The following is a 27729-nucleotide window of genomic DNA, read 5'->3' as shown; positions in this document are numbered from 1 at the left end:
ATAAACAAAACAGCAAATATTTACAAAATATGTACAAGTTTAAGTCTAATAATTATATAATTAGTAATTAGTAGAGATTTAATCGCAACAATAAAGATCACCTGCTTTCAGAAGTCTATAATTTTTTTTTACATTTCCTAATCTAAACTCCTCGTAATCACTATTTGAAAAATCAAAAGCTTCTTCTTTACCCAACAAGGTGTTACATAAATTAAAATCTGATAAATTATGAAGCGATGACATGAACTCTAATCCAAAATTGTTCAGCAAAAATCACCAGTAACCAATTTAAATTTATGGTATATAATTCTTTTTTTCAGATCTACGACCAAATAAAGTTTCCGTAGCTTTTAAAGAGCCCGTAACATGTACATGTACATGTACTTGTTCATAATGAGATAAAACCGTATTAAGCTAGTATATTAATAATCCGAAATAAAAGGCCAAAATAAATTCGAAGTAAAATCAAAAATAATTTCTGTGGAATATATATTCAGTCATTATAGGGCCTTCTTCAGCGCTGTTGTACTTATGCATACAACATGTTTGTATGCAATATAATTACAATGTGCATGGTTGTAACACAATTGGTTTTTTTTTTTACATTTTTGTAAACGTACATGTACCTTATTAGCTTTTAACATGCAACGTGGTAAATGGTTTCGATGAAATTCGATACAAAAAGTACATGTTAAAGAACAAAGTGTATGTAACATGTATGTGTGTCAATACTGATAGAAGTTATAGTTAAATTTGGTCAAAGATTTTTTTTTCAAATATATCTAAAAATTTGTGTGCTAATTTATGACGTTTTTTTTCTCTAGTTTTGTATTCCCTTTCAAGGCCTTCCAAAAATGTGTCGGTGAGCGTACAAGATGAGACAAGCCTTACAATGAAAAACGGGCTTGTTTTCTACGTTTTTACCTACCTGTATAAGAAATCTACCTGTTTGGAAAATTTGCAACAATCTGATTGGCTGTTCCCTGTCATGTGATTTCAGTCCGTCACGACGCCATATTTTGTAAGGACCATTGACACTTTTACAGGTGGGACTTTGGTATATTTTACAGAAAGTTTGGGCAACTTTTCACTTACAACATGAGCGAAAGTGAAAAGAGACCTCGTGAATGCCATCTAGTAAAATGGCCAGAATTTGCAGGCTACGGTTTTAACTTGCACGCTGAGCGAGGCAAAGCAGGTCAGTACATCGGGAAAGTCGACGAGGGCTCACCGGCAGTGGCTGCTGGTCTGAAAGAATCCGACCGAATAGTTGAAGTAAATGGTACTAACATTGGTAACGAGAATCATCAGCAAGTTGTGTCCAGGATCAAAGCTGGGGGAGACGAAGTGACTCTTCTTGTCGTTGATGCCGAGACTGACAATTACTATAAAGAAAATCGTATACTGGTTTCGAGTTCGGACGAAAATGTGTTGAGGCTTTCGGCAACCCGCAAGAATGAGCCACGCCCGATTGAAACAGAAAGCCCCCCACCAGGTAATTTACCCCTCCACACATATTCATCTCTGATATGTGACAGCTATAAAGTTGTCTTTGTCATTTGTTGCTTTTATTGTCATGCCCGGGGGTGGTGCGATTGTTTAGGTAGAGTTCTAATTATTGACACATATACGCCACACCCCCAAATGAGTGACCTAGAATTAAGCGAGTGTACACAATCTCTCTAACGGGATGTGTATTACAATCATGTGTATTCTAGAATACACATACCGATATATATAATTGAACTCATAAACACTAGTTATGCAATTAAGTTTCAATATCGTTTTAAAAAGTTACAATTTACATAGCAGTTTTTATAGTTTGAATTAGTACACTGTTGTACAATGTGCCATTTGTGTATGTCTTTACTATAAAATATCTTGCTACAAAGTTCATGTTAAAACCACCCATCATGTTTATCATTATAATATTATGGTGTATCTTTGTTGCAGTTAAAATCTCTGTATTATTTATTTTGGCTAATAGCTTTTTTTTTATCATTTCCATACATTTTGAGGTCATCATTAAATTCAGCCTTTATAATTGAGAAAAATGTGCTATATTTGCACCAGAAGGGTACTAACAAAGGGTTACAGTGTTGAAAAAAATCAATGCTTATTTTATGTACTGAAAATATATGTATGGTATGTGCATTAGATTCTGTGAACACTTTTAAATCGCGCCTTAACCATTATTGGAGCAATGATCCATCCAAATTCTATCCTACATGTTGCAGTGCTACTAGTCCGCTAAAACTGATCATAATCGCAGGCTCAAAATTCTGACTGATCGCCTGTTTATGGTCAGCTACCTACTGCTCTTGAAAAGCCGGGGATTGTAGTACAAATCTGGCGACAGCGATTATGGGACTTCTGTAGGTTTAATTGGGGTCAGAAAGGTATTGACAGTTAAAAGAAAACATTTGGCACTCACTTTAATACATGTCACATCCCAACTCATCACATAAATGATGCTATGTCCCTAGTTATGGTCGAGACGTCCTAGAATCAATGTTTGGGTACGTATAGCCATCTTTGAAGACTGAAAGTTAATTTTAACACCCAATCAGACAGCTGGGATCGATTTCCGGTGAAATTCGACGATTCTAATTGGCTGTTAAAATTAACTTTTGGTCTTCAAAGATGGCTACCGAAACACTGATTCTTGGACGTCTCGAACATAACTAGGGACATAGCATCGTTAATGTGATGAATTGGGATGTGACATGTATTAAAGTGAGTGCCAAACGTTTTCCTTTAACTTTAAAGGCATATTTGACCCCAAACCAACATGCAGAATTCTCATAATCGCTGTCGCCAGATTTGTACTACAATCCCCGACTTTTTAAGAGCAGTAGGTAGCTGACCATAAACAGGCAATCAGTCAGAATTTTGAGCCTGCGATTATGATCAGTTTTAGCGGACTACAGTGCTACCTGATCGATTAATTGATCACTATATAAGTAAACACCTCTAGAAGCAAGTGTGTTAATTACATGATTACATTTTACCTACGTATAATAAGTTTTCATCAAAAGGAAGGGTACAGCTGAGGAATCCAGGTGTCACATTTTTTTAATTAACATATAGTCATTATTTGAACGTACCCTTCCACCTTTCCTGGTAGCAAGTTCAAAACACATGCATGTGAGCTTGAGACAGCTACCAGAAACAGACTGTAGTGTAGAGGTTTCTCTCAGGGTACTCTGGTTTTGCTCCACCACCCCTATCTGCGGCTTCGAATTCCTTAAGTTGATATTTAGTCACACCATGCCCACATACAGATCTGTATGGATTCAATGTCGGGAGCTAGGCTAAGTCGCATACTGTTTTCGACCCAATATGCTCCCAGGGCACTTTAAATTTGGAACCAATAAGGAAGGGGGCTTCATAGAACCAAATTTGGACTAGCCTTTCATAAAAATTGCACATAAATCAATTTGGGGAAAAATCAGCAAAACAACTGACACAGTTTTCATATTTTCAGTCTGCATTTCATTCAATTGTAATTTAAATTCAGGTTTTAAGAAAAAGGAGGTGGGGATTAGTGGGGCATGTGTGAAATCCTCCAAACAGTACTATAAGAATAACTATTTATTCTGTTATATCCTATGTTCATCAGACATTCTTGACAGCAGTACTATTTGACCCTGTATTACTACAGTAAGCGATAAATATTTTATTATCTGTATTGACCTGCAGTCTGTCAACAGTTTGTGCAGATAGTGGCACTGTTGTGTGTGGTATATAGGGGTATAGATTAGGAATGCTACAGGTCCTTATATAGTCGTAACATGTATAATTCACAGGGATCTGAACATTTCTTACAGTTTATGTTATATATACTATAAACCAATCTTCTCTTATTTACAGCTACTAAATTTCATGATCATTTCCATAGCAACACAATTTCTGTCACCAGATTACATTAATTTTCGAACTTTTCTCAATAGAATGTTGGTTTAGTGTTTTATATATTTGGACCCATCCCACTAGATTGAGTGTCCATAGAAGATAATATGTGTGTTTGGAGATCCCCAAAACAACCTGGGTAAAGTACAGTTTACCGTCGATTAGTCACACTTTCCAGTGTTTGTGACGTCATCTGTTGACGTCAATTTTGTGACATCACAATCACCAGAAGGTGGGACTAATCAACAGTTTTACCCACGTCGTTTTGGTTAACTCGAAACCCACGTATTGTTAGACATTTTCGGGGTCTAAAAATATCGAAAAATTCATACTGCATGCTACAGCTATCAGAATAGTAGAACTTTGTGTGGAAATGTCGCCATGACCAAAAAATTGACCACATCTAGGTAGGTTTGTTGGAGAAACAAATCATATTTTTAGTTGTTATTCACAGAAATGGTTACTACTGCTGGAAAAGTTGATAATTTTTCTTTTCAAAAACTTCCTATACAATTGTATGTGCACAGTACCAGTGCTGCCATTCAAAGTGAACAGCATTTTTGTTCCAACAAAACTGATCATGACACGAAATTGTCATGGATTAGGTTTTGGAACCTTTTCACATTTTGTAAATACAATACGGTATGTATGTATGTATGTATGAACTGTATTCATGAATCTTATTGGCTGCATGACTGAAAATAAGTTATTTTAGGCCACCCTCAATCTCTAATATAACCGGTACCCCATAGCTATACATTACTGTACAAGATCTAGAGACACACCAGCAAAAACATACACAAATGTGCCACCACCAGTGTCTGAAATGTTAACATAATAATATTTAAAAAAAAATTATTATCTAACTTTCCAACAGTATATATTATAAAAAGATTAGTAACCATTTCTGTGGAAATTGACCTACTAGAGATATAATACTTAATTAATACAAAACATACATATATCCATTGAGTAGAATTACAGTTCAGTAATTCTGTATTATGGCCAGTTTGGATATACTGTATGTGTATCTGATATGGTATGTTTCAGTGAGATAGCACTTAAATACAGTTGGCAAAGTCCCCTAGCACAAAGAGACACATGATATATCTCACACTTTGAATTCCAAACACTCAAACAATTGAAGCAGTAGGGTATAATGCAATATCAAACAAAACCATTAAAAGCTCTGATTCGTTTGTATTGCCTAGAAAATATCTGCTGTCTAGGCCTCTGATTTCCATTTTCACATTGGTGTCCCAGTATATATCTTCCTTTTATTTTTTATAAAAGGTTAACAGCGATAATGTCTGGTTAGAATCTGAAGCATTTGAACAGATAACCTCTATATATATAATGACACACTTGTACTTTAGAATTTAGGCATTTGCATTAATATTATGCTGTTGTTTACATGTTTTACTACATTATACATATATATACATATTTGTTAGTGGTTTATAACAAGACTTTGGGTTAAAATTGAGAAATATTTTTCATCATACATTCATCGAACATACAAATTGTTGTGAACAGAAAGAAAAGTCTTTGACCTTTTTGCGAAATGAAGTGTCACCAATGTTAGTGAAAGGCTCACTTATGTATATATCTATATGGTGGGCTTGACATTCCTGTATATGTTAGGTGTAATGTATGTACATGTGATGATGCATGTGGGCTGGTGTTAGTTATGGTGCCAGGCGGGGTCCACCACTCATAATAACGGCCCTGTGATAGAAGGGGGAGTGTCCTGGTATTCACAGGTGTATAAGTGGTTCTGACAGAAATTAGCGCCACAGTCCAGTAAAAGTTTCTGTAATGGAGCCACCGACAAACCCAGGTATATCTCTCTTTATTACAACCCTGATGTATTACAGTAATGTGGGTGCTCTTTGTTAACAGAGTTATACATTTAGTTATTTTTGACAGGGTTCTGTGATTATAGCTGTGATTGTATAACCGAATTGGAAGTTAGCTGAGTTAATGTTAATTAACTTGCCTGGATGGATTTATAAGCAGTATATGAAAATGATGATGGTTATGATGATATAATACCATCACCCGTTGATATTTGGAAATATAAATGGAGAAATTTCTTGATACTGTCTAGAGATCTAGATGCTTATGTGCTGTGCTTCATCATCTGATTTGGAATTCTGGTTGTAAAGTTTATTGGTTATAATTCTATGGCGATGATGTGTATGATGACCTTGCCCGAGAATTCAAGGATAACATATTGGATGTACAGAGATCATCTGGTCAAAATCTGTTGGTCCAAGTAAACCTTTTTATTCAGTAGCTTTTACTTTTCAGTAAGTTGATAATATAGAGGCCGGTTTGTATCATAACCAAATCAATTACAGATGTACTCCACTGCCGTCAGAGCAAAAATAATATTTATCATTTGGACAATAATTGAAGTTTAATGATGTATGTCAAAAAACAAGAAAATACATTTAAATATTTTTGTTGTCTGAGGAATTAGTTTTTCATTCTGCAATAAAGGGCATAATGTCGTGGATTTTTTTTTCGGGATGCAATTTATTATTTTAAAAACTTTAAATTGAAGTAAAAGAAGAAGCTCGAACTTTTGAATGATAGAAATAGTGTAAAGTAAGCAAATTTTATTTTTAAAGAAAATCACTAATTTATATCTGCTCCTGTTTTTAATAGATGACAATTATCATTCATCGGCAATGTAACATCTTAAAAAAATGATTGAGGATTAAATTTGGATTTTATTGAACTGAAGATTTATTGACAAATCATTGGTTTACCATGTATATCCGTTTTTCGGTTGGTGAGTTCCTTATATAATGATCACCCTGTCCTATTGTTTCGACCTGTGATACACCACACCCATATCAATAGATAGTATACACATGAATCATAATACAATGTACATCTGTATATAGGTATTTCCTCTTTAGGTTTATATATGTTACTGTCTGGTCATGATAATTAAAGTAGCCAATGAATCATAATTATAAAAACTCATCAAATAACAAAATTTTATTTACTCTGAGCTATGTAATTATAATGAAGTAATAATTTGAAAGGATTAAAGCCAGCATAAAGTGCACATGTCTACAATTTATATCCCACATTCAAGATAATCTGTATGTCTAGTCAAATAAGTTTTAATGTTAAATGCTTCATTCTAATGATATTCTGTTTTTATCTTACAGGACCAATAAAGCATATTTTATATGGTTTATGTGTATATCACAAACAAAATCATTTAAGTTTATTTTAGATTGTTCATCTTACGGTTTATTGGTCATTTGCTTTGGTTTAACAACGTTCTATTAACAGCTATATCAGGTCATAACATTTGTGAACAGACCCCCTATATATTTATGTAAAGAAAGTTGATGCCTTATATGAGTGTGAAGGGGAGCCTGTGCTGCCGTACATTCGTATTGTCTTATTGTGAAAGTGGGTGAACCATGAAAGTATGTAACAGGCCTGTTATTAATTCATTAAAACATATTTGAAATTGTTTATAATTTTATATATATATATATATATATATATAAAAAGGACCATTAAATGATATATTTATATCCTAGACTTGTACATGACCATATTCAGAAAAGCTAATGGGACGTTCATTCGTTTATATGTTCCAGAACCATTAAGTTATATTTTGTATGGTTCATATTTTTCAGAACCTGAAGATGAGCCTGAACAGCCAGAACCACAGGTGGAACAGGACCCTGAACCTGTACCTGAACCTGTCAATACCGACTATGAAATTGTCCCCCCTTATGAACCACCAACAGATGAAGAACCAGAGGTGGTGCCAGAACCGGAGGTGGTGCCAGAACCAGAGCCGGAGGCGAGTGAACCTGAACCAGAGGTTAGCGTGGAGCCTGTCGTTGTAAATGATGTTCCTGAGGATGTCCCCTCCCATTTGTGTCCACGTCTGTGCCATATGGTTAAGTGGCCCGACTTTGTTGGCTATGGATTTAACTTGCACGCTGAAAGGGACCGTACTGGTCAGTTCATCGGTACCGTGGACGAGGCATCGCCCGCCGAGACAGCAGGTCTAAAGGAAGGTGACCGAATTATAGAAGTCAATGGTTCGAATATTGAGTCAGACACTCACCAGGAGGTCATCGGAAAGGTCAAAGCTGGAGGCAACGAGACGAAGATGTTAGTGGTGGACAGGGAGACTGACGAATATTACAAGTCTCGGGGTATCCAGGTACACAACGGTCTGGAGGAGGTCCGATATAAAAAGTCCGACCGCAGCGGTAAGTCACTCTTTACAAAGTAAGAAAGTATTGATTTCGATTTGGAAGGTTTATATCTAAGGGCAGTTAAAATTTTAAAGTATCTATATATACACAGGCGCACACATGGAGAAAAAAAAGGAAGTTTAATATGAAAAAGTGAATAATATACCAAATTAGAAATTACCACCATGATATTAGAGGATTATAAAGTTCTGTGATTTTCCTTTACTTCTTGGTTAAAGATTAAATTGACCAATCATGCTTGCCAACCCTCCCTATTTTGGAGGGAGACTTTCCTTTTTGAACCCCTCATTTAAGGTCATTTTAGCAATTCCATATTCTTTAATATTCAAAATATAAAAAATCAGAAAGAACAAGTCAAAATATGCAAAAATCAACCTTTAATTTCTTCATAGGGGGTTACCAAGTAGACTTTCTTGAGGTTAAAAGTATGACCAATTGTTCCACTTATAGAATTACCATGTTTCAATATTTTGCTTCCATTTTGTAGAAATTCAGGAAAATAAGGAGAACAAAGTCCCAAGTGTGAATAGCACGGCCACAGCAAGATTATGTCATATTACAAAATGGCCAGATTTCCAGGGCTACGGTTTTAACTTACATGCAGACAAGAACAAAACTAACGGACAATTTATTGGTAAAATAGACGAAGGTTCTCCAGCCCAAAGTGCAGGATTAAAAGAAGGAGATAGAATTATTGAAGTGAATGGAAAGAACGTTGAGGTAGATTCCCACCAAGCAGTGATAGGATACATTAAGGCTGATGGTGAGGAAACAAAACTTCTTGTGGTAGACTCTGCTGCAGATCAGTCCTTCAAATCACAGGGAATTAAAGTCAGCAGTTCCATGTCCCAGCTACAGTACATCAGGACTGAAGCTAGAGGTAAGATACACAATACCTGTATATGTGTAACATGGTGATATCAGGGATGTGATTCCTCCCTCCTCTTTTCAGAGGATCAATATACACTGCCCTCAAAACGTTCTGTTACATGTACAGTTTTACAAAAACACAAACATAAAGTACAGAAATATGTTAACCTTTTTAATATAGGCATCAGTATATATCATTTATTAACTTGTGACATTTTTCTTAGAGATTTATTGTAAGAGAACTTTTGGAGGGCAGTGCACATATTTACTTTGACAGTCACCACAAGTAAGTTGATTAGAATCAATCCTCTCTAAAAAGTAAGCCAAGAGTCCAATTACAAGAAAACGGTCTTGACAGCCAAGTGGCCTTTAATTTATACATAGAGCACATTGTGTTGGAATTGACCATTTGGGTCCTTGAGAAAGTGGTCTTTATACAGAGGTGGTCACTAAGACAGGGTTCACTGTATATTGTTACGATTAGCTGTATACATATGTTGTTGGGGATACCTATCATTTTTGGTGACCTGTACTACATGTAGTGGTGTGTATTGATCCAGGAAAGTGTATAGCTCTGACCATGACAATGGATTGTGGGTTTTATTGTCCCTTAGCCGTGCCTTCTTTTGTACATCGGCTCAGTCATGTGTGAATTCACAGTCTTGGCCATGGCCAGTCCTGCTTGATTGATACGTAAATGACTAGCTATATAGTGTGCACATGAATTAAATTTCTGGTTTCTAAGAAGGTTTGAGCCCCCAGGCTGTCGGACCTGTGTTAACATTGTGGTACTGGTATAGGTCATCTGGTACATATACGATAATGTACAAAATTAATGCCTCATTAACTTTCAAGTTCAGACTGATTGCTGATACATAATTCATCTGTGTTGACCATTACATAGAAGTAGTCTCTATTAGGTAATAGCACTTGTAGGCCTAGCTCCAACATACAATATAGGCTTACCGCTTTCTGTACAAATTTGGATTAATTTGCATTTTTTATCCTAATTGCAACTACCGTATTAGCAGTAATTAGCACCCCTCCCCTTTAAGTGCCCTCCCCTTTTCTGGAGAAGAGTTGAAGTTGTATAAATGTCAATCCCTTAGATTTAACAATGTTTTCTACCATGTAATGCCAGTAACATCAGCATTGTATCTCATATTACATGAACTTGCAAATCTTTTACCTGTGAATCACGACATAATAATGCGTCTCAAAGTCTAAATGGCATATATGCATGCTTACTCTAACAGTTAAATGTACCATTAGTACAGAAAGATTTAAAATATGGATGACATTTTTCGTCCACAACTTATAATTACATTATGGTTCCTTAATAAGCGCCCCCTATTGTTACAATTATTTAAGCACCCTGGGCGCTAATTACGGCGAATACGGTAGATATACAGTAAAACACAGTTATAATAAACCAACTGGGGACCAACAAAATCACTTTGTTATAAACATAGATTGTTATACACTTATCACAGACATATTATGTGAATGAGAATCACTATGTTATAACCATGAATTTGTTGTAAGTGTGCTCATTATAAATGTGTGTTATTGTATCGTATTCGGCGTAGGGAGCTTAAAAAAACTTGTAACAAAGAAAACGCTTATTAGGGAACTAAAATGTAAGTTGTTGATGAATTTTTATTTTTAATCAGCCTTATTTTAACTCTCCAAACTCATGTCACATTAATCTTTCATAGTTATAACATGCATATATGCTTTAATTTCTTCCCTTTGAGACACATTATTTCGTTGTGATTCACGTATGAAAGGCTCTAAAGTGAATGTAATATGGGATACTTATACCATGCCAATGTGATAAACATCACATGTTAAATCCATTGGATGGGGGAGGGATGATTCCTTCAATTTGTCCTAAAGAGGAAAGGGCGTTTATAGGGGGAGGGGCGTTAGTTACTACAAATACAGTATGTACATTTACTATATAAAGCTTCATTATCATACTGTTTATATCACATAAGATACTGAGTCATATACGAGAGAGAATAACACAGTAATTAATTAACCATGTAAATAAAGGCAATAAATCAGTAACCAGGCCCAGGGATATATACATATTTATACATATGTCACCATTACCACCATTGAAAAGTTCAAGTACTTCAAGTTAAAAATATAATTGCATCCCGAAAAAAATCGGTGGCAAAATATCCTATATGGAATGAAGTACTGATTGCGCATGCACCAAAAGCAAAATAAATTATTTGATATTTTGTTTTGTGTTAATTAGACATACATAAACACGATTAAACACCAATTATTGTTCAAATGATGAGTACCTTTTATGCTCTGTCGGCGGTGTAGTTATAGTTATAGTATAATTATTTAAACCTTAATCCGGACCTGCCTATCCCGGCCGAATAGAGAAGTTATACTGTATTATGTATTTATCCTAGGAGTTCTTTAGGGATGAACACACTTATTATATATATACAAAAGGATGTGAAACACAGTGAAAGTCAGAAGTATTAAGAAATTTTAGTATAAAAACATAATAAGTATCATGTCCTCACATCTGTGTGTGACCTGAGAACTTTTGAAATTTTAGTCATTTTTATTCCATTGGCCCACAACGAAATAATGTGTCTCTATGGAAAGAAATTAAAGCATATTATAACAAGAAAGATTAATGTGACATGAGTTTGGAGAGTTAAAATATGGCTGACTTAAAAAAAAAATTCATCCACAACTTTTATTTTGGTTCCCTTATAAGCACTCCCTTTGCTACAAGTTTTTTTAAGCACCCTGGACACTTAACTTTGCCGAATACAATACAATAACACACGTTTATAATGAGCACACTCTCAACAAATTCATAAGGGTTGGAAAGGTAACCCCAAACAGACATATTCTTTTTTGGCCTTAAAATGATACAAGTTTTGAAATTATAACATGTTTTTCATTAGTTATCAACTAGCTAGATTATTAAAAATATATGTATTATTAAAATAGAATTTCACTCTAGAGTTTAGTATTGGTTTCTACTTGTGCATTGAGCCTATGTTTCAAACTAGCTAGGGGGAGATAATCTTGCAATTTAATTCAAATGAATGACCATTTTTTTTCAAAGCAAACTTTAGTGATTAAAAAATAACTACTTAAGTTCAAAAAGTAAGTGACTTCAGTTTTTGACTTAGTGCTTTTGTTTCGAGAAAACAAGACCTGCAAGTGTCTATATATCATATACACAATTGGAAGTAATAGCTACCGTATTTTCCCTAATGAGGGCGCCGACCCCCCGGGGGCAGGAGGGGCAGGGCCCAATAGGGGTAATAAAATGGCGAAATCCTTTAAATCGATTGTCATAGAGTTTACGTTTTGTAACCAAATTTGGAAAAACACCCTTAGGGGAAGGGCAACAATAACTTGTTAGAAATGACTCATTCCTGGGGATATTTAGGAACCTTTATCAATAGGGGTAATAGAGGTAAATCCTTTAAAACTAGTGTATGATTTAACAAATTTGGCTAAAACATGTTGGGGCAAACAGAACTTGTCTTAATCCATGACTCTGGCCCCCCGAGGGCAGGATTCAAGTGGGGCCCAATTTTGTTTTAACATGGTAAATCTATAAATCACTTCTTGTCCTGAGTTTTGCTTGGATTGTGACCAATATATTTGGCCATTGAAACAATTGGGGGAAAGGGGAACAGAAACTTGTATAAATTTTTAACCCCTGGGGCGGGAAATAAATGGGGCCCAATGTATGTAAATTTTGGCTCAGATGATATTCCTGGGGGCGGGAGGGGTGGGGCAAGCTGAATAGGGGATCTTAGAGGTTAATATTAAAATTCCTTTAGATAAAGAAACAATGAACCTGTATTCAGAACATTACTTGGCATTACAAAAGTGTATGAATTTTGAGAATTTTTCGAAAAATGTCTGGGGGCCTCTTGTTATTCCATTGGGAGGGAAAATAATGTGTCTATGTTTATTCTCAAATTTTCGTTTACCCATAACAAGAAAATTAATGTGACATGAGTTTGGAGAGTTAAAATATGGCTGACTTAAAAAAAAATTCCTTCTTTTAATTTTGGTTCCCTTATAATTATCCCTTTGTTACAAGTTTTTTTAAGCACCCTGGACACTTAACTTTGCCGAATACAATACAATAACACACGTTTATAATGAGCACACTCTCAACAAATTCATAAGGGTTGGAAAGGTAACCCCAAACAGACATATTCTTTTTTGGCCTTAAAATGATACAAGTTTTGAAATTGTGATCATGTTTTCATGAGTTAGCAAACTGAGCTAGTTATTAAAAATATATGTATGATTACTAAATAGAATTTCACTCTGAGAGTTTAGTATGGGTTTTCAAACTTTGTGCATTGAGCCCTAAGGTTCCAAAACTAGCGAGGGGGAGTCTAATCTTGCTTAGCTCTTCAAAGTTTGCAACTAGGATATGGACCAATTTTCTTTCAAAGAGCCAAACTTTTGTGATTCAAAAAAAGATACCCACTTAAGTTCAAAAAGTAAGTGACTTCAGTTTTTAGGTCATCTGACCCGAAGGGTCAGGGATGACCTAATTGACATCAAGCACCGGTCCGTCGTCGTAGCTCCGGTGCGTAAACTTTTTATTCAAACGACTTCTTCTCAAATACCCGGACAGGCCCAGGGTACTCATTAAATTGGCCTGTTAGGTTTGCTGGGATGGAGGGCTACTAAGTTTTGTTCAATTAGAATGACCATGACCTGTCATTCAAGGTCACAAGGGTGGGGTGGGGGGTTAGGTTCTACAAGGCCTAAAATCTTGTAAACAACTTCTTCTCTAAAAATCAGAATGGCCCAGGGAATACTGGATATTTGGTCCTGTAGGATGCTGGGATGAAGGGCTGGACCAAGTTTGTTCAAATAAATTGACCTTAACCTTCATTCAAGGTACACATGGGGTCAAATATGGCTTGAATTGACTTAGTGCTTTTGTTTCGAGAAAACAAGACCTGCAAGTAAATGTCTATATATCATATACACAATTGGAAGTAATAGCTACCGTATTTTCCCTAATGAGGGCGCCGGGCGCGGGTAAATGGCCTAGGGGGCGCCGTTATTTGAGACCATTTTTAGTTGAGACCATTTTTAGATGTTTTTTTCTGAAACAGACTATAGTCATCTTGCGTTTAGTTTCGTATTTTTCTGAAACTTTCTATAACCAACTTACATTTCGAAGTCAAGTAAGTATTGAAATTACATAAATATTTACGTATGCACCAGAAGTATTAAACATTGGTTAAATATGTCTGTTTCACAGAATTTTGGCATTTCATGCTAGCCTGTTTGTTTACCATGCGTACACAAAATGGCGAACGATGCTTTCGATTGCAACTTTCGTTTTGTGGCACATGGGAAATACCAACAAGAGCACACAATAAAATGCTTAGAAATGATAACATTCCTGTTATTTAGGAACCTTTATCATAGATATACAGTAAGGCTTCATAAAACCTGTATATACATTGCTAAAATGTTGTTGCAAGTTAGTCTTCATCCATACACGTGTGTGGGGCATTCAAGTGACACGTTTTGTTTTGAACATGGCGTTCTCGCTGTTTCTATGTGTAAATACTTGGCAAAGATGTCCGAAGTTGTCCAATGCAATAAATATAATATATAAAGTGCTTATACAAGCTGATCGGATATCTGCTAAGCATCAGATTGATATGAAACAGTATTTTATTAGGGTCTGCAAAGACAAATCATCACAATCTGGCACAAAAATTGTATGAAATTAGTGGAATTTTTCAGCAAAAATGTGGGGGCGCCCTTATTAGAGGAGGGAAAATGCGGTATATGTTTATTCTCAATTTTCGTTTACCCATGAAGAAGATGTTAAATTTGAGCCTAATTAATGCCCCTATTAACCGTTCTTTGTCAATTGAGTGCTAATTATAATAAATGTGATAACTGTTGATGGTATATGCTAATTTTGCCCGGGGCAAGGAAAGCTGTTAACTGTAGTCTGGTGTCAGTTTATGATAGACTCGATGTCTCCCGGCAATAGGTCTCTGTCATGTAGCTGTGGTATTGTGCCATTGTAATAGGTCGTAAATTTCCCTATATTGTGTCTGAAAATTGTGAAAAGTTTTTTTTCGTTACAAGCTTGTATATTTGTTTGCGGATGTACCAAATAAACTGTCTAAGCTCACCATTTACTCCCGATATTCTAGTCTAAGCTTGAAAACAAAAATGTTTTTGATGAATTTTTAGTTAGATATGAATTGATCAAGCATGCTCTATAGTATATGGACAGTGTGTGGTATATAACAATTGATCACTACCTATATATGATAATAGCAATGAGCGATTATATAAAATTATAATCGCAGTGAGATGTTGGTACCAAACTTTTAATCTAATATTTTCAGGGTTACTTTGTCATTGCCAGTTATCAAAAACAGTGAAGATAATGTGTACTGTGAATACATATACAAGTGGTAGATATAAATGTAGTGTCTGTCAGATATTCAATCAATAGAACACATGTACAAATAATGTTTATATTCCATTTGACATAAATATTGGGGAAGGGCGGGGCGGGGGGCATTTTTTACTCTGGAACTTAACTCTGCATGCAGCCTGTACCAACACATGTATTAGATATAATTTGTGGATGAATTTCTGAACACAAACTTAAGAATCAAGACAAAAACACATCAAAGTAAAAGAAAAAAAAACATACTGTTACATATACCTTTAGTGATTTATGGTGCATTTTAATTTGCTACTGCTGACTTTTGTTTCGAGAAATTTTATTTTAAGCTATCAAATTAAACAGAAACTCCCTCTACTAGCTGTTATTGCAAGTAGAAACTGAAAACATTTAAATTTATGAAATTGAAAAGTATGTGTAAAGCATATATATCTATATTGTTTATTCCTTTATGCTGTTCGTGGTGTAATTTGTTTCTTGCATGCAAAATTGTCATAATTAAGACATATATTGTACTTAGTAATAATGCTGGAGTACATATGCTATAAATGTACATGTCATACAAAGAAATAGAATGGACATATATACACAAATGTATAGCTAGAAATAGGTACACTTGTGTGGATGAGAATTCCTTAAATAGTATATAGCACAATATCATTGCTACTTTATATCAATGTTGACTTACATTATAATGGAGAGACTTTTAATGTGCATAATAAACAGCATTAAGTTTTTTATGTAGGATCTGTTGTCATTAGTCATTATGACTAATTCACTGTCCCGGATAGACTATATTACTAAATTCAGAGGTGTACCTTACCTAGTATATGTAGGAGATATCGCTTATTTCCAATCAAGTGTTTCTTGTTGGGGAAAATATATACCGAACCAGCAGAGCGTGACTATCGTCTGTAATTAGCTGTCTTACAAACAGGTTTCTCGGCAGCTCCCATGCATCGCATTACTGGGAAAAAGTTTAAGTAGCAATAAAATTAGTGAAGAGGAATTTAACAATAGCCATGGCCTGAAATATCCCATAACACTTAAGCTTCCTGGTTCTTACCAAGACATAACTCAAATACAGGTTAAGAGGGATCATTCTTGGATATTGTAAACTAGATTCAGTCCTCAAAAAATACAAACATAAAAAACAAAAGTTTATAGTATTTTAAGATAAGTTCATGGGCTCAGATGGAATAAAGGGTTTGATAATTACGATACTTTTGTAGCAGCAAGTCTGTGACATATACATTGCCTTCCCATATAGTAAAAGGTGCAGTTCCAGACTTCCAAACAAAAATTTGCACTTACGCAGCCAGATGGGGTTTGAACCTGGGACTTCTGAACACTATATAGTATGTAGTATAGCTTGATGCTCTGCTGATGGAGCTAACCTGGCTATAATTATATAATGTATAGCTGTACACTTGATTTAGTGTGAAATTCATCTATCAGACAGGTAAAATACCTCTCTAACCTATTTGACCTTTTAATTTAAAAAGGTCATAAGTAAAATCTACACTCATTTGTACATATATTCTAGGTTAAGTGCTGACTGTATATATAAGTACTAAAATTGAACACTTCACTGATCTTAAAGGATTTCCCTAATGAGTTTACTTTCACGGGTTGAGATCGGTCGGCCCATCGCCATCCATTTTGAGAAACGGCGCCATCTGCCATACACTTTGAGAAATGCCAACGTTGAAAACCTGTTGTAAAAGCAGTTTATTAACATCTTTATGCCACCCATAAACAGTTGCACGTCCTGTATCTAAAGGTGTAACCAACAAATGACATGGATAGTTATCAGTTAATCATGTACCATATAATCCTGTATAGGACACGCTCATACAATATAAACACTGTTTTTACAACCCCGACATGGGATAATAGTCAGATATCTAACTCACTCAGCAGTCCTGTGTCAACAAGTATACATACAAACCTTATTTAAATCTGTGTCATGATAATGGGGAAGTAAAGAGCTGATAGTTATAACTACATATAGACATGCCAGCCAATATACAGTAACATGACATAAAATCTGTTATAACTTACATATAGACATGCCCAGCCATATACGGTAACATGACATAAAAACTGTTATAAACTACATATAGACATGCCAGCCATATACAGTAACATGACATAAAATCTGTTATAACTACATATAGACATGCCAGCCATATACAGTAACATGACATAAAATCTGTTATAACTACATATAGACATGCCAGCCATATACAGTAACATGACATAAAAATCTGTTATAACTACATATAGACATGCCAGCCATATACAGTAACATGACATAAAATCTGTTATAACTACATATAGACATGCCAGCCATATACAGTAACATGACATAAAATCTGTTATAACTACATATAGACATGCCAGCCATATACAGTAACATGACATAAAATCTGTTATAACTACATATAGACATGCCAGCCATATACAGTAACATGACATAAAATCTGTTATAACTACATATAGACATGCCAGCCATATACAGTAACATGACATAAAATCTGTTATAACTACATATAGACATGCCAGCCATATACAGTAACATGACATAAAATCTGTTATAACTACATATAGACATGCCAGCCATATACAGTAACATGACATAAAATCTGTTATAACTACATATAGACATGCCAGCCATATACAGTAACATGACATAAAATCTGTTATAACTACATATAGACATGCCAGCCATATACAGTAACATGACATAAAATCTGTTATAACTACATATAGACATGCCAGCCATATACAGTAACATGACATAAAATCTGTTATAACTACATATAGACATGCCAGCCATATACAGTAACATGACATAAAATCTGTTATAACTACATATAGACATGCCAGCCATATACAGTAACATGACATAAAATCTGTTATAACTACATATAGACATGCCAGCCATATAACATGACATAACATCTGTTATAACACATATAGACATGCCAGCCATATACTGTTCTGTTATAACTACATATAGACATGCCAGCCATATACAGTAACATGACATAAAATCTGTTATAACTACATATAGACATGCCAGCCATATACAGTAACATGACATAAAATCTGTTATAACTACATATAGACATGCCAGCCATATACCATGCATAAAATCTGTTATAACTATATAGACATGCAGTATACAGTAACATGACATAAAATCTGTTATAACTACATATAGACATGCCAGCCATATACAGTAACATGACATAAAATCTGTTATAACTACATATAGACATGCCAGCCATATACAGTAACATGACATAAAATCTGTTATAACTACATATAGACATGCCAGCCATATACAGTAACATGACATAAAATCTGTTATAACTACATATAGACATGCCAGCCATATACAGTAACATGACATAAATCTGTTATAACTACATATAGACATGCCAGCATATACATAACATGACATAAAATCTGTTATAACTACATATAGACATGCCAGCCATATACAGTAACATGACATAAAATCTGTTATAACTACATATAGACATGCCAGCCATATACAGTAACATGACATAAAATCTGTTATAACTACATATAGACATGCCAGCCATATACAGTAACATGACATAAAATCTGTTATAACTACATATAGACATGCCAGCCATATACAGTAACATGACATAAAATCTGTTATAACTACATATAGACATGCCAGCCATATACAGTAACATGACATAAAATCTGTTATAACTACATATAGACATGCCAGCCATATACAGTAACATGACATAAAATCTGTTATAACTACATATAGACATGCCAGCCATATACAGTAACATGACATAAAATCTGTTATAACTACATATAGACATGCCAGCCATATACAGTAACATGACATAAAATCTGTTATAACTACATATAGACATGCCAGCCATATACAGTAACATGACATAAAATCTGTTATAACTACATATAGACATGCCAGCCATATACAGTAACATGACATAAAATCTGTTATAACTACATATAGACATGCCAGCCATATACAGTAACATGACATAAAATCTGTTATAACTACATATAGACATGCCAGCCATATACAGTAACATGACATAAAATCTGTTATAACTACATATAGACATGCCAGCCATATACAGTAACATGACATAAAATCTGTTATAACTACATATAGACATGCCAGCCATATACAGTAACATGACATAAAATCTGTTATAACTACATATAGACATGCCAGCCATATACAGTAACATGACATAAAATCTGTTATAACTACATATAGACATGCCAGCCATATACAGTAACATGACATAAAATCTGTTATAACTACATATAGACATGCCAGCCATATACAGTAACATGACATAAAATCTGTTATAACTACATATAGACATGCCAGCCATATACAGTAACATGACATAAAATCTGTTATAACTACATATAGACATGCCAGCCATATACAGTAACATGACATAAAATCTGTTATAACTACATATAGACATGCCAGCCATATACAGTAACATGACATAAAATCTGTTATAACTACATATAGACATGCCAGCCATATACAGTAACATGACATAAAATCTGTTATAACTACATATAGACATGCCAGCCATATACAGTAACATGACATAAAATCTGTTATAACTACATATAGACATGCCAGCCATATACAGTAACATGACATAAAATCTGTTATAACTACATATAGACATGCCAGCCATATATATACAGTAACATGACATAAAATCTGTTATAACATACATATAGACATGCCAGCCATATACAGTAACATGACATAAAATCTGTTATAACTACATATAGACATGCCAGCCATATACAGTAACATGACATAAAATCTGTTATAACTACATATAGACATGCCAGCCATATACAGTAACATGACATAAAATCTGTTATAACTACATATAGACATGCCAGCCATATACGGTAACATGACATAAAATCTGTTATAACTACATATAGACATGCCAGCCATATACAGTAACATGACATAAAATCTGTTATAACTACATATAGACATGCCAGCCATATACAGTAACATGACATAAAATCTGTTATAACTACATATAGACATGCCAGCCATATACAGTAACATGACATAAAATCTGTTATAACTACATATAGACATGCCAGCCATATACAGTAACATGACATAAAATCTGTTATAACTACATATAGACATGCCAGCCATATACAGTAACATGACATAAAATCTGTTATAACTACATATAGACATGCCAGCCATATACAGTAACATGACATAAAATCTGTTATAACTACATAGCTATGACATAAAACGTATAACTACATATGACATGCCAGCCATATACAGTAACATGACATAAAATCTGTTATAACTACATATAGACATGCCAGCCATATACAGTAACATGACATAAAATCTGTTATAACTACATATAGACATGCCAGCCATATACAGTAACATGACATACATAAAACTGTAACATACTAAAATCTATAACTACATATAGACATGCCAGCCATATACAGTAACATGACATAAAATCTGTTATAACTACATATAGACATGCCAGCCATATACAGTAACATGACATAAAATCTGTTATAACTACATATAGACATGCCAGCCATATACAGTAACATGACATAAAATCTGTTATAACTACATATAGACAATGCCAGCCATATACAGTAACATGACATAAAATCTGTATCTTACAAAGACTATAGAGGATTCAGCTTATTTGAATAAGGCATTTTCCAGAAGAAAATATTCGAATAGGCGGAGATGGCAATTTGCACCTCCTTTTGACCCTCTACATACTAATGTCATACATATACATGTGAACAGGCCATATTGTTTCCTTCATTTGATCAATTTGTATAAATTATTAACAATCAAAAGGAACAACAAGTAATTCTTTTCGAAGTTATAAATCAATTTTAATTGTTGTTCAATAATTGTTGTTTTATGTGCATTATTAAAATGATATTAAGGTGATAATGTTTCAAAAGCTATCAGCCATGCACCATATTTCATAACATATCTTAAAAAGACAATGTTTTACACATGGAAATGACTGATCTACCATTTCTATATCTTCTGTTCAGAAGGTGTAGTCGGACTTATAATGCATCGCTAAATAAGCAATAATGGTACGACTACACCTGGGTCCAAGGATACCATTTCTAATGTTAAAGCCAGAGTGTAAAAAGAAACAAAAATCCCTTTAACTTCAAGTTTCCATCAATAGTCATTCAATGCAAGTAAGATATATATTTCTCACATAGCTAGCCATGTAAGATAGAGTTGTCCCATGAAAGACAGCTATGTAAGATAAATCTATCTTACATAGCTGTGACGTCACAATTGAAAAAAACAATGAGATGACGTCATGTCAGCCAAAGTTGACGTCATTTTTCTTCTATTTCGATTGATTTGTCGGATTTATTTACCATTTCATTTGTTTAATTTGCATTTCAAACCGTTTTACCTAAGATTTCTTGTTTATATTTTCAATATAAACCAAACTTTGATGAGCTCTTTCGAATGGCGTTCTTATTTTTAAAATCGATCGATTATTTAAGAAGTTAAGATTTTGTCACAAAATGGCTGCCTCACCTTTCGTGCAAGTAATTCGACAAGCAATGTGAGAAAATAACTCTTTCATATTTAAATTATGAAGGATAGAACTATTCCACCCTCGGGTACAGAATTTTGGGTCAGAAACCTCGGCAAGCCTCGGTTCTGACCCAAAATTCTGTACCCTCGGGTGGAATAGTTCTATCCTACATACGTACATATGAAAGAGTCATATAATATACAGATACCTGCCAAATTTCACCTTATAGCGCTTTGTTCCGTTGTGCACAGATTCCTGCATATGGTACCGGGGAAAGGATACCTTTTGCATGACTCAGTGTTAAATACTAAATATACTGTATTGTGATATCCCCTGAGGTAATCAATTCAGATCATATAAAATCTCTTCTTTTTGTTTCAGGTGGCCCAGTAAATGGACAGGCTGAAGTTGTAAGTATATTTTAATCACATTTTCACTTTGAAACCTTTGATATATATACATATATATATAAGAAATAAAAACAATAACGACTGTAAGCGAAAGCGCTCACTAGTCAGTCGTTATTGTTTTTATTTCTTATAGATTTCGTCCGTAAGGATTTTTCTTTAAATTTATCACACATATATATATATACATAGGAAGTTAACTGTACATGTATAAGACTGGAAGGTAATTCACAGTATTATAATGCTGGAATGGAAAGGGAAATGGCTCTGTTGAGTTTCTGTAATTAGTCATTATTTTAGGATATGTGTAGAAAAAGAACCAGTTATATTATGAATTAATTATATATAAGTTTATTTACCAATACAGATCAGAAATAGCTATCTTCTTCACTCTGGACTCAAAACAAAAACAAATATTAATAATACCTTTGAATTTCACTTGATGTTAGGCTTAAGTATTATTGGATGAGTTTGTTGCATAAATATGTTTTGATTTTGTTTTGTTATGTTTTGATCAGCAGCCTCAACGCCAGATGGCTCCTACCCCCTCTGTGAACTCCGCCCCACCTCAGACCAACGGCAAACCTGCCGATCTGTCACAGGGACTCCAAATGTCAGCCAAAGAAATGAGGGAGATGCTTGCACGGAAGAAAAAGAATGACCCAAAACATAACAAGATGTCCTTCCAGTCCAAACTAGAGGCCTTCCAGAAAATGTGATCTTTATATACCAAAACATTGATGAACCCTATCTGTACAGTATCAGTGAAGGGTGTCTAACAGTGATATAGACCTGCTACGTGACATTTACACTGTGTAGTACAGTGTAGTGCTATAGGTTCTGAATAGTTCTTTAGAATTTATAGACTTTTGTAAAATGTCGAGATTTCTGTAACGTTTGAAGATTTCTGAGATTTCTACACTTGATCTCTAAGAGTTCAGTAAGGTTTAGAAATTTCCGAGATTTCTAGACGTGAGGTTTAAAGATTTCTGAGATTTTTACACTTGATCTGTAAGATTTCAGTAAAGTTTAGAAATTTCCGACATTTCTAGACGTAAGGTTTAGAGATAATTTTTTTTAGAATAAAATAGACTTTTGTATATGTTTGGAGATTTCTTTTTTCTCTTAAACACATCAAACAAATTCCTGATGAAGTATGGTTTAGAGATTTCTATTTGATATGCTGTATTATCATTATAATATTATAGATGTCTGATTTGGTTTGATGAACTGGTTTCTGGTGATACAATTTATAGATTAAAATTTATGTTGGTGCAGTTTTATTAAATTTTGCATATAAATGACCAATAGCGCTGGAAGCATGTTTTGTTATATACCATATTGAACCCAATAAGCGCACAGGCCGTTTAAGAATTTGAAAAATGAAAAGATGATTAATATATAATAATTGTAAACCTATACAGTTTTGGTCTTTATTTATGCCCAGGCAATTGAAATTGTGGCCTCAAAACAAGAAGGGGCACTTATTGGGTCGAATACGGTATATGAAATATTACCATTGAAATGATTGGATGTGATATCCATGACTTAAGACTTACCCTCAGTCATATTTCACTGTCAACATCTCAATTTATTGTTGTAACATCTTGTACATTGAGACCATTAACATTAAGTTCAGTACATACTGTACACATGTAATCTGTATTGGACTGGCTTTCAATGAACAATAGATCCATCTCTTTATCTTTAAAAGAATTCACGAGGCTATCATCAAAGTGCTATCTATATCAAGATTTCTGATGAACCAGATCGGAAATGGATCTTTTTTTCTATCGTATACAAACACCTTATACTTGCATTGATCATGATCAAAGCATAAAGCAGCTTTAATTGTGAATAATGGAAAACATTCCAGATCAGCTGTGTATTTTATTTGAAATTTCTCTTTGTTACATTTTACACTTTTCTATAAATTTCAGAAGTACTTAAGGATTGTTTCAGAAGTAGACATAGCATTCATGGACAACAACATAAAAAAGAGGAGGAGGAGGGAATGAGATCATTCATAGTTAATGCTCATTTTGTTAATGCCAAATACCTAACTGCATTGTGTAGTTTAATAGATCCAACTTATTGATAATATTTCTTATTAATTTCCCATCAACCTCTAAGACACATATTGACTACAGTGGAACTCTGTTAATACGAACTCGAAGGGACCGAGATAAAACTTCGAGTTTTCCGAGTGTTCGAATTAAGCGAGTTCCCATGTCTACTGATGATCTTTTTACTTGGTATATATAGACCAGTTCCATGCCGTAAAATGATGTGAACGGACCCAAAATTTACTTTGTAGTTTTCCGAATTCGAATTATCCGAGTTCTTTAAACAAAGATAAAGAGGGAATTCGGCCGGGACCGGCAAAGTACTTCGTATTAAGCCGGGTTGTTGAATTATCCGAGTTCGTATCAAGCAAGTTTCACTGTATTCTAGTTTATAGACTGGAACAGTCCATTGTCAAGTTGTAGGGGTGAATGTGTAAGATTAAAGGAGAAGATGCTGAATATTTTATAAGACCTTGATGGATGATGTTTGTTGAAGATTCAGATATTGTTTGGAACAATTCACTCTATATTGGCGAGAAATTTAAGAAAATCGGTGGATAGTTTTGTATCCTTATTTACATAAGGTCCTTAACCTTGTGATCAGCTGTTGTGGGATTTGCCAGTAGAAAATTAACTATATTTACTTTTTACTTATAGAAATGATACTTTTTGTATGGATTTGTAGCGGCTTTGGTCGAGTGACTTTCATTGACAGCTGCCATTTTAACATCCAGGATGTTGTTTCATATTGATGCATTCTAATTGATAATGTATAATTGTAGTTGTTTGTTATGACCCATATTTGGTTAATATATTGTATTTTTCAAGATCATTTTATATCATTGTTGATGATTTCAAAAGTTGTCTCATTTTGTTGTCATATAAAAATTATATATATTATACTGATTCTATTTCTCATTGTTCTCTGTCAGGATTTTCTCAACTTTTGAAATTGTGAAGAAATGATTTATTTGATTCGGCCTATAACTCTGATAGTCATTACTTAGAGATTCAAGCAAAACATGAACTTAAGAGATCATATCTATCCAAGAAATTTATAAAAGTTCTCATTATAATGTTATTTTGGGGATCCATTTTGTAATTAAAGGCATTGTGTTGTGGGAAAATATCAACTCAATTCTCCCCTGAAGACAAATTTGAACTTGCCTCAATCAAAGGCTGGAAGAGTTCACTATGAATTTCCAGGGGTCATTGAGTTTAAGACTGATGTAGTTCTTCACAAGATAAAGGGACTGACGAACCTGGAGTATATGGGATTAGATTATATAATAATGGAACTTCATTTTACTCATGTACAGATATATATATCATTATTATTATAGAAACTAATTATACAAATGGAGTATTACGTAGTTGAGGTTGAACTGTTGATTATATTGATAAATGAATACCTAAAGCAGGTTTTCACTGCCCACACTTTGATATATTGTATACATACTTATATTAACACTTTCATATTCTCCTGCACGCTAAAACTTATTGTCCTACCACATGGATGGGCAAAAAAATCATAAACACTTGTCTGATTACTAGTATTTGCCATTTAATTGCCATCCAATCACAAAATTTCGATAATTTTAAGGTCAATACATTTAATGCTTGTGAAAATATCATGTTGGATTACTGAGAATAGTGTAAAAGGTAGCCTAATTAATGTGTTCAAACATCATGTTTTGGTGAAATTGTTTTTATGGCAAGAAATACATTCCAAGTCTCTTTTTTTAACTTCTATTTTTCAGATTTTTTTTTTATATCCTGGACATAGTACATTACAAAGTAGCCCAGATTGGGGTCAAGTCAATGTACTGAAGTTACAACATCCCAGTCCAGGGTTCTAAAATTAGTGATATGTTTGGATGCCAACAAATACATTCCAAGTCATTCTTGAGATATTTTCATTTTATGCATCCTTGATAAAATACTAAAATGGCTTTAATTTCCTAAAATTTCACAATGCATTTATGGAGGGAAATATTGCTAATGTGTTGTACATTTTGAACACCTTAATGTTGTACGTTTATTCTAAGTCTGAACTTTCATGCTGTATACAGCAAATACATACCATACTTGAATGGTTGTCATGGTTATTAGATATTATGTATTCATTATATACAGAAGGACCAATCGTATGTTTAAATCAAGAAACAATGATTTTTTTTCTGTCTTCAATATGCTTGTTTTCCTTAATCGGAATTCAGACAATCTAGAAATAAGAGACTTCATATTATCTTATATGTTTTTCATTGTTTTTGCATATATTTGTGATATTACTTAATTTAACATCACAAATGGTTTGCAACTCCCTGAAAAATACAGGAATATGCCTGAACCAACATCATGAAACAGTTTTAAGTCTGCTTCCTTAACAAAATAAGAGCATGTGAATTAAATTTGTATTTGTACTTTCAAATTCAAGGAAATGTAAAACTACTACCTGTTAATATTGAAGTATTGGCAATGATTTGGCCGTATGTATTGTCTAACGAGTTATATATTCTAACAATCAGGTGAAAGTGAATCGCCTCATTTTAATGTAATTACAGCAATAATTAATCACCAAATGTTTATATAATGACATGTAATCACTTTAATATTTACACCTGTATATAGCTATCTCACAGAATTTCGTCCAGCTAAAATGTGATTGTATTTAACCAGTGGAAGCTCTCGTGTCCGAGGTTGTGTCATGTATTTGTAACCTTTGGTATATATGATGTGATTAATTTGTCTCTGTAGGCACTGCTGTTAGCTGTGAAATCTGCGGGACCAAATTCTACAATAATTATACAATATTTGACAAATGTACACTGCTCAGATTCAGCAATTAAGGTATTTGAATTAAATTTTATACACGTTCAGCAATTGATTTATGCAAAATTAATTTATATTATACTGTACATTGTAACACAAGAAATTGAAAAATGAATTGAAAACGGATTTTGAAAAATCATTTTTGAGGGGAAAAAACCTTCAATTCAGAACACAATTTGGACACTTGGTAACTAAACTCAAGGTCAAGGTGTTTTTTTGTTTTTTTTTGCATGAAATAATTAGTTATAA

General features: G+C 34.0%; 1 protein-coding gene across 2 annotated transcripts; it reads left to right on the top strand.

The window, feature by feature from the left end:
• The first annotated feature begins 981 nt into the window (after nucleotides 1–981).
• On the top strand, nucleotides 982–27729 carry LOC138329981 (Na(+)/H(+) exchange regulatory cofactor NHE-RF1-like). Of its 2 annotated transcripts, none has more exons than XM_069277294.1 (5): nucleotides 982–1495; nucleotides 7584–8171; nucleotides 8665–9057; nucleotides 22557–22585; nucleotides 23104–27729. In XM_069277294.1, the coding sequence occupies exons 1-5, from the start codon at nucleotides 1099–1101 to the stop codon at nucleotides 23299–23301; spliced, it is 1605 nt and encodes a 534-aa protein (XP_069133395.1). In that variant the 5' UTR covers nucleotides 982–1098; the 3' UTR covers nucleotides 23302–27729. The 2 variants fall into 2 exon arrangements, with proteins under 2 accessions (XP_069133395.1, XP_069133394.1); XM_069277293.1 differs by having other exon boundaries at nucleotides 23101–27729.

Source organism: Argopecten irradians, chromosome 8 (assembly GCF_041381155.1).
Source record: "Argopecten irradians isolate NY chromosome 8, Ai_NY, whole genome shotgun sequence".
In the NCBI taxonomy this organism is placed as follows: Eukaryota; Metazoa; Mollusca; class Bivalvia; order Pectinida; family Pectinidae; genus Argopecten; species Argopecten irradians.
This window is presented reverse-complemented; position numbering and strand designations above follow the sequence as displayed.

Excerpts from the sequence above, each read along its gene's own strand:
- LOC138329981 (XM_069277293.1), top strand. The coding sequence starts at position 1,099 with ATGAGCGAAAGTGAAAAGAGACCTCGTGAATGCCATCTAGTAAAATGG. Across the intron at positions 1,496-7,583 it reads AACAGAAAGCCCCCCACCAG|AACCTGAAGATGAGCCTGAA; the intron begins GTAATTTACCCC and ends CATATTTTTCAG. Across the intron at positions 22,586-23,100 it reads TAAATGGACAGGCTGAAGTT|CAGCCTCAACGCCAGATGGC; the intron begins GTAAGTATATTT and ends TGTTTTGATCAG.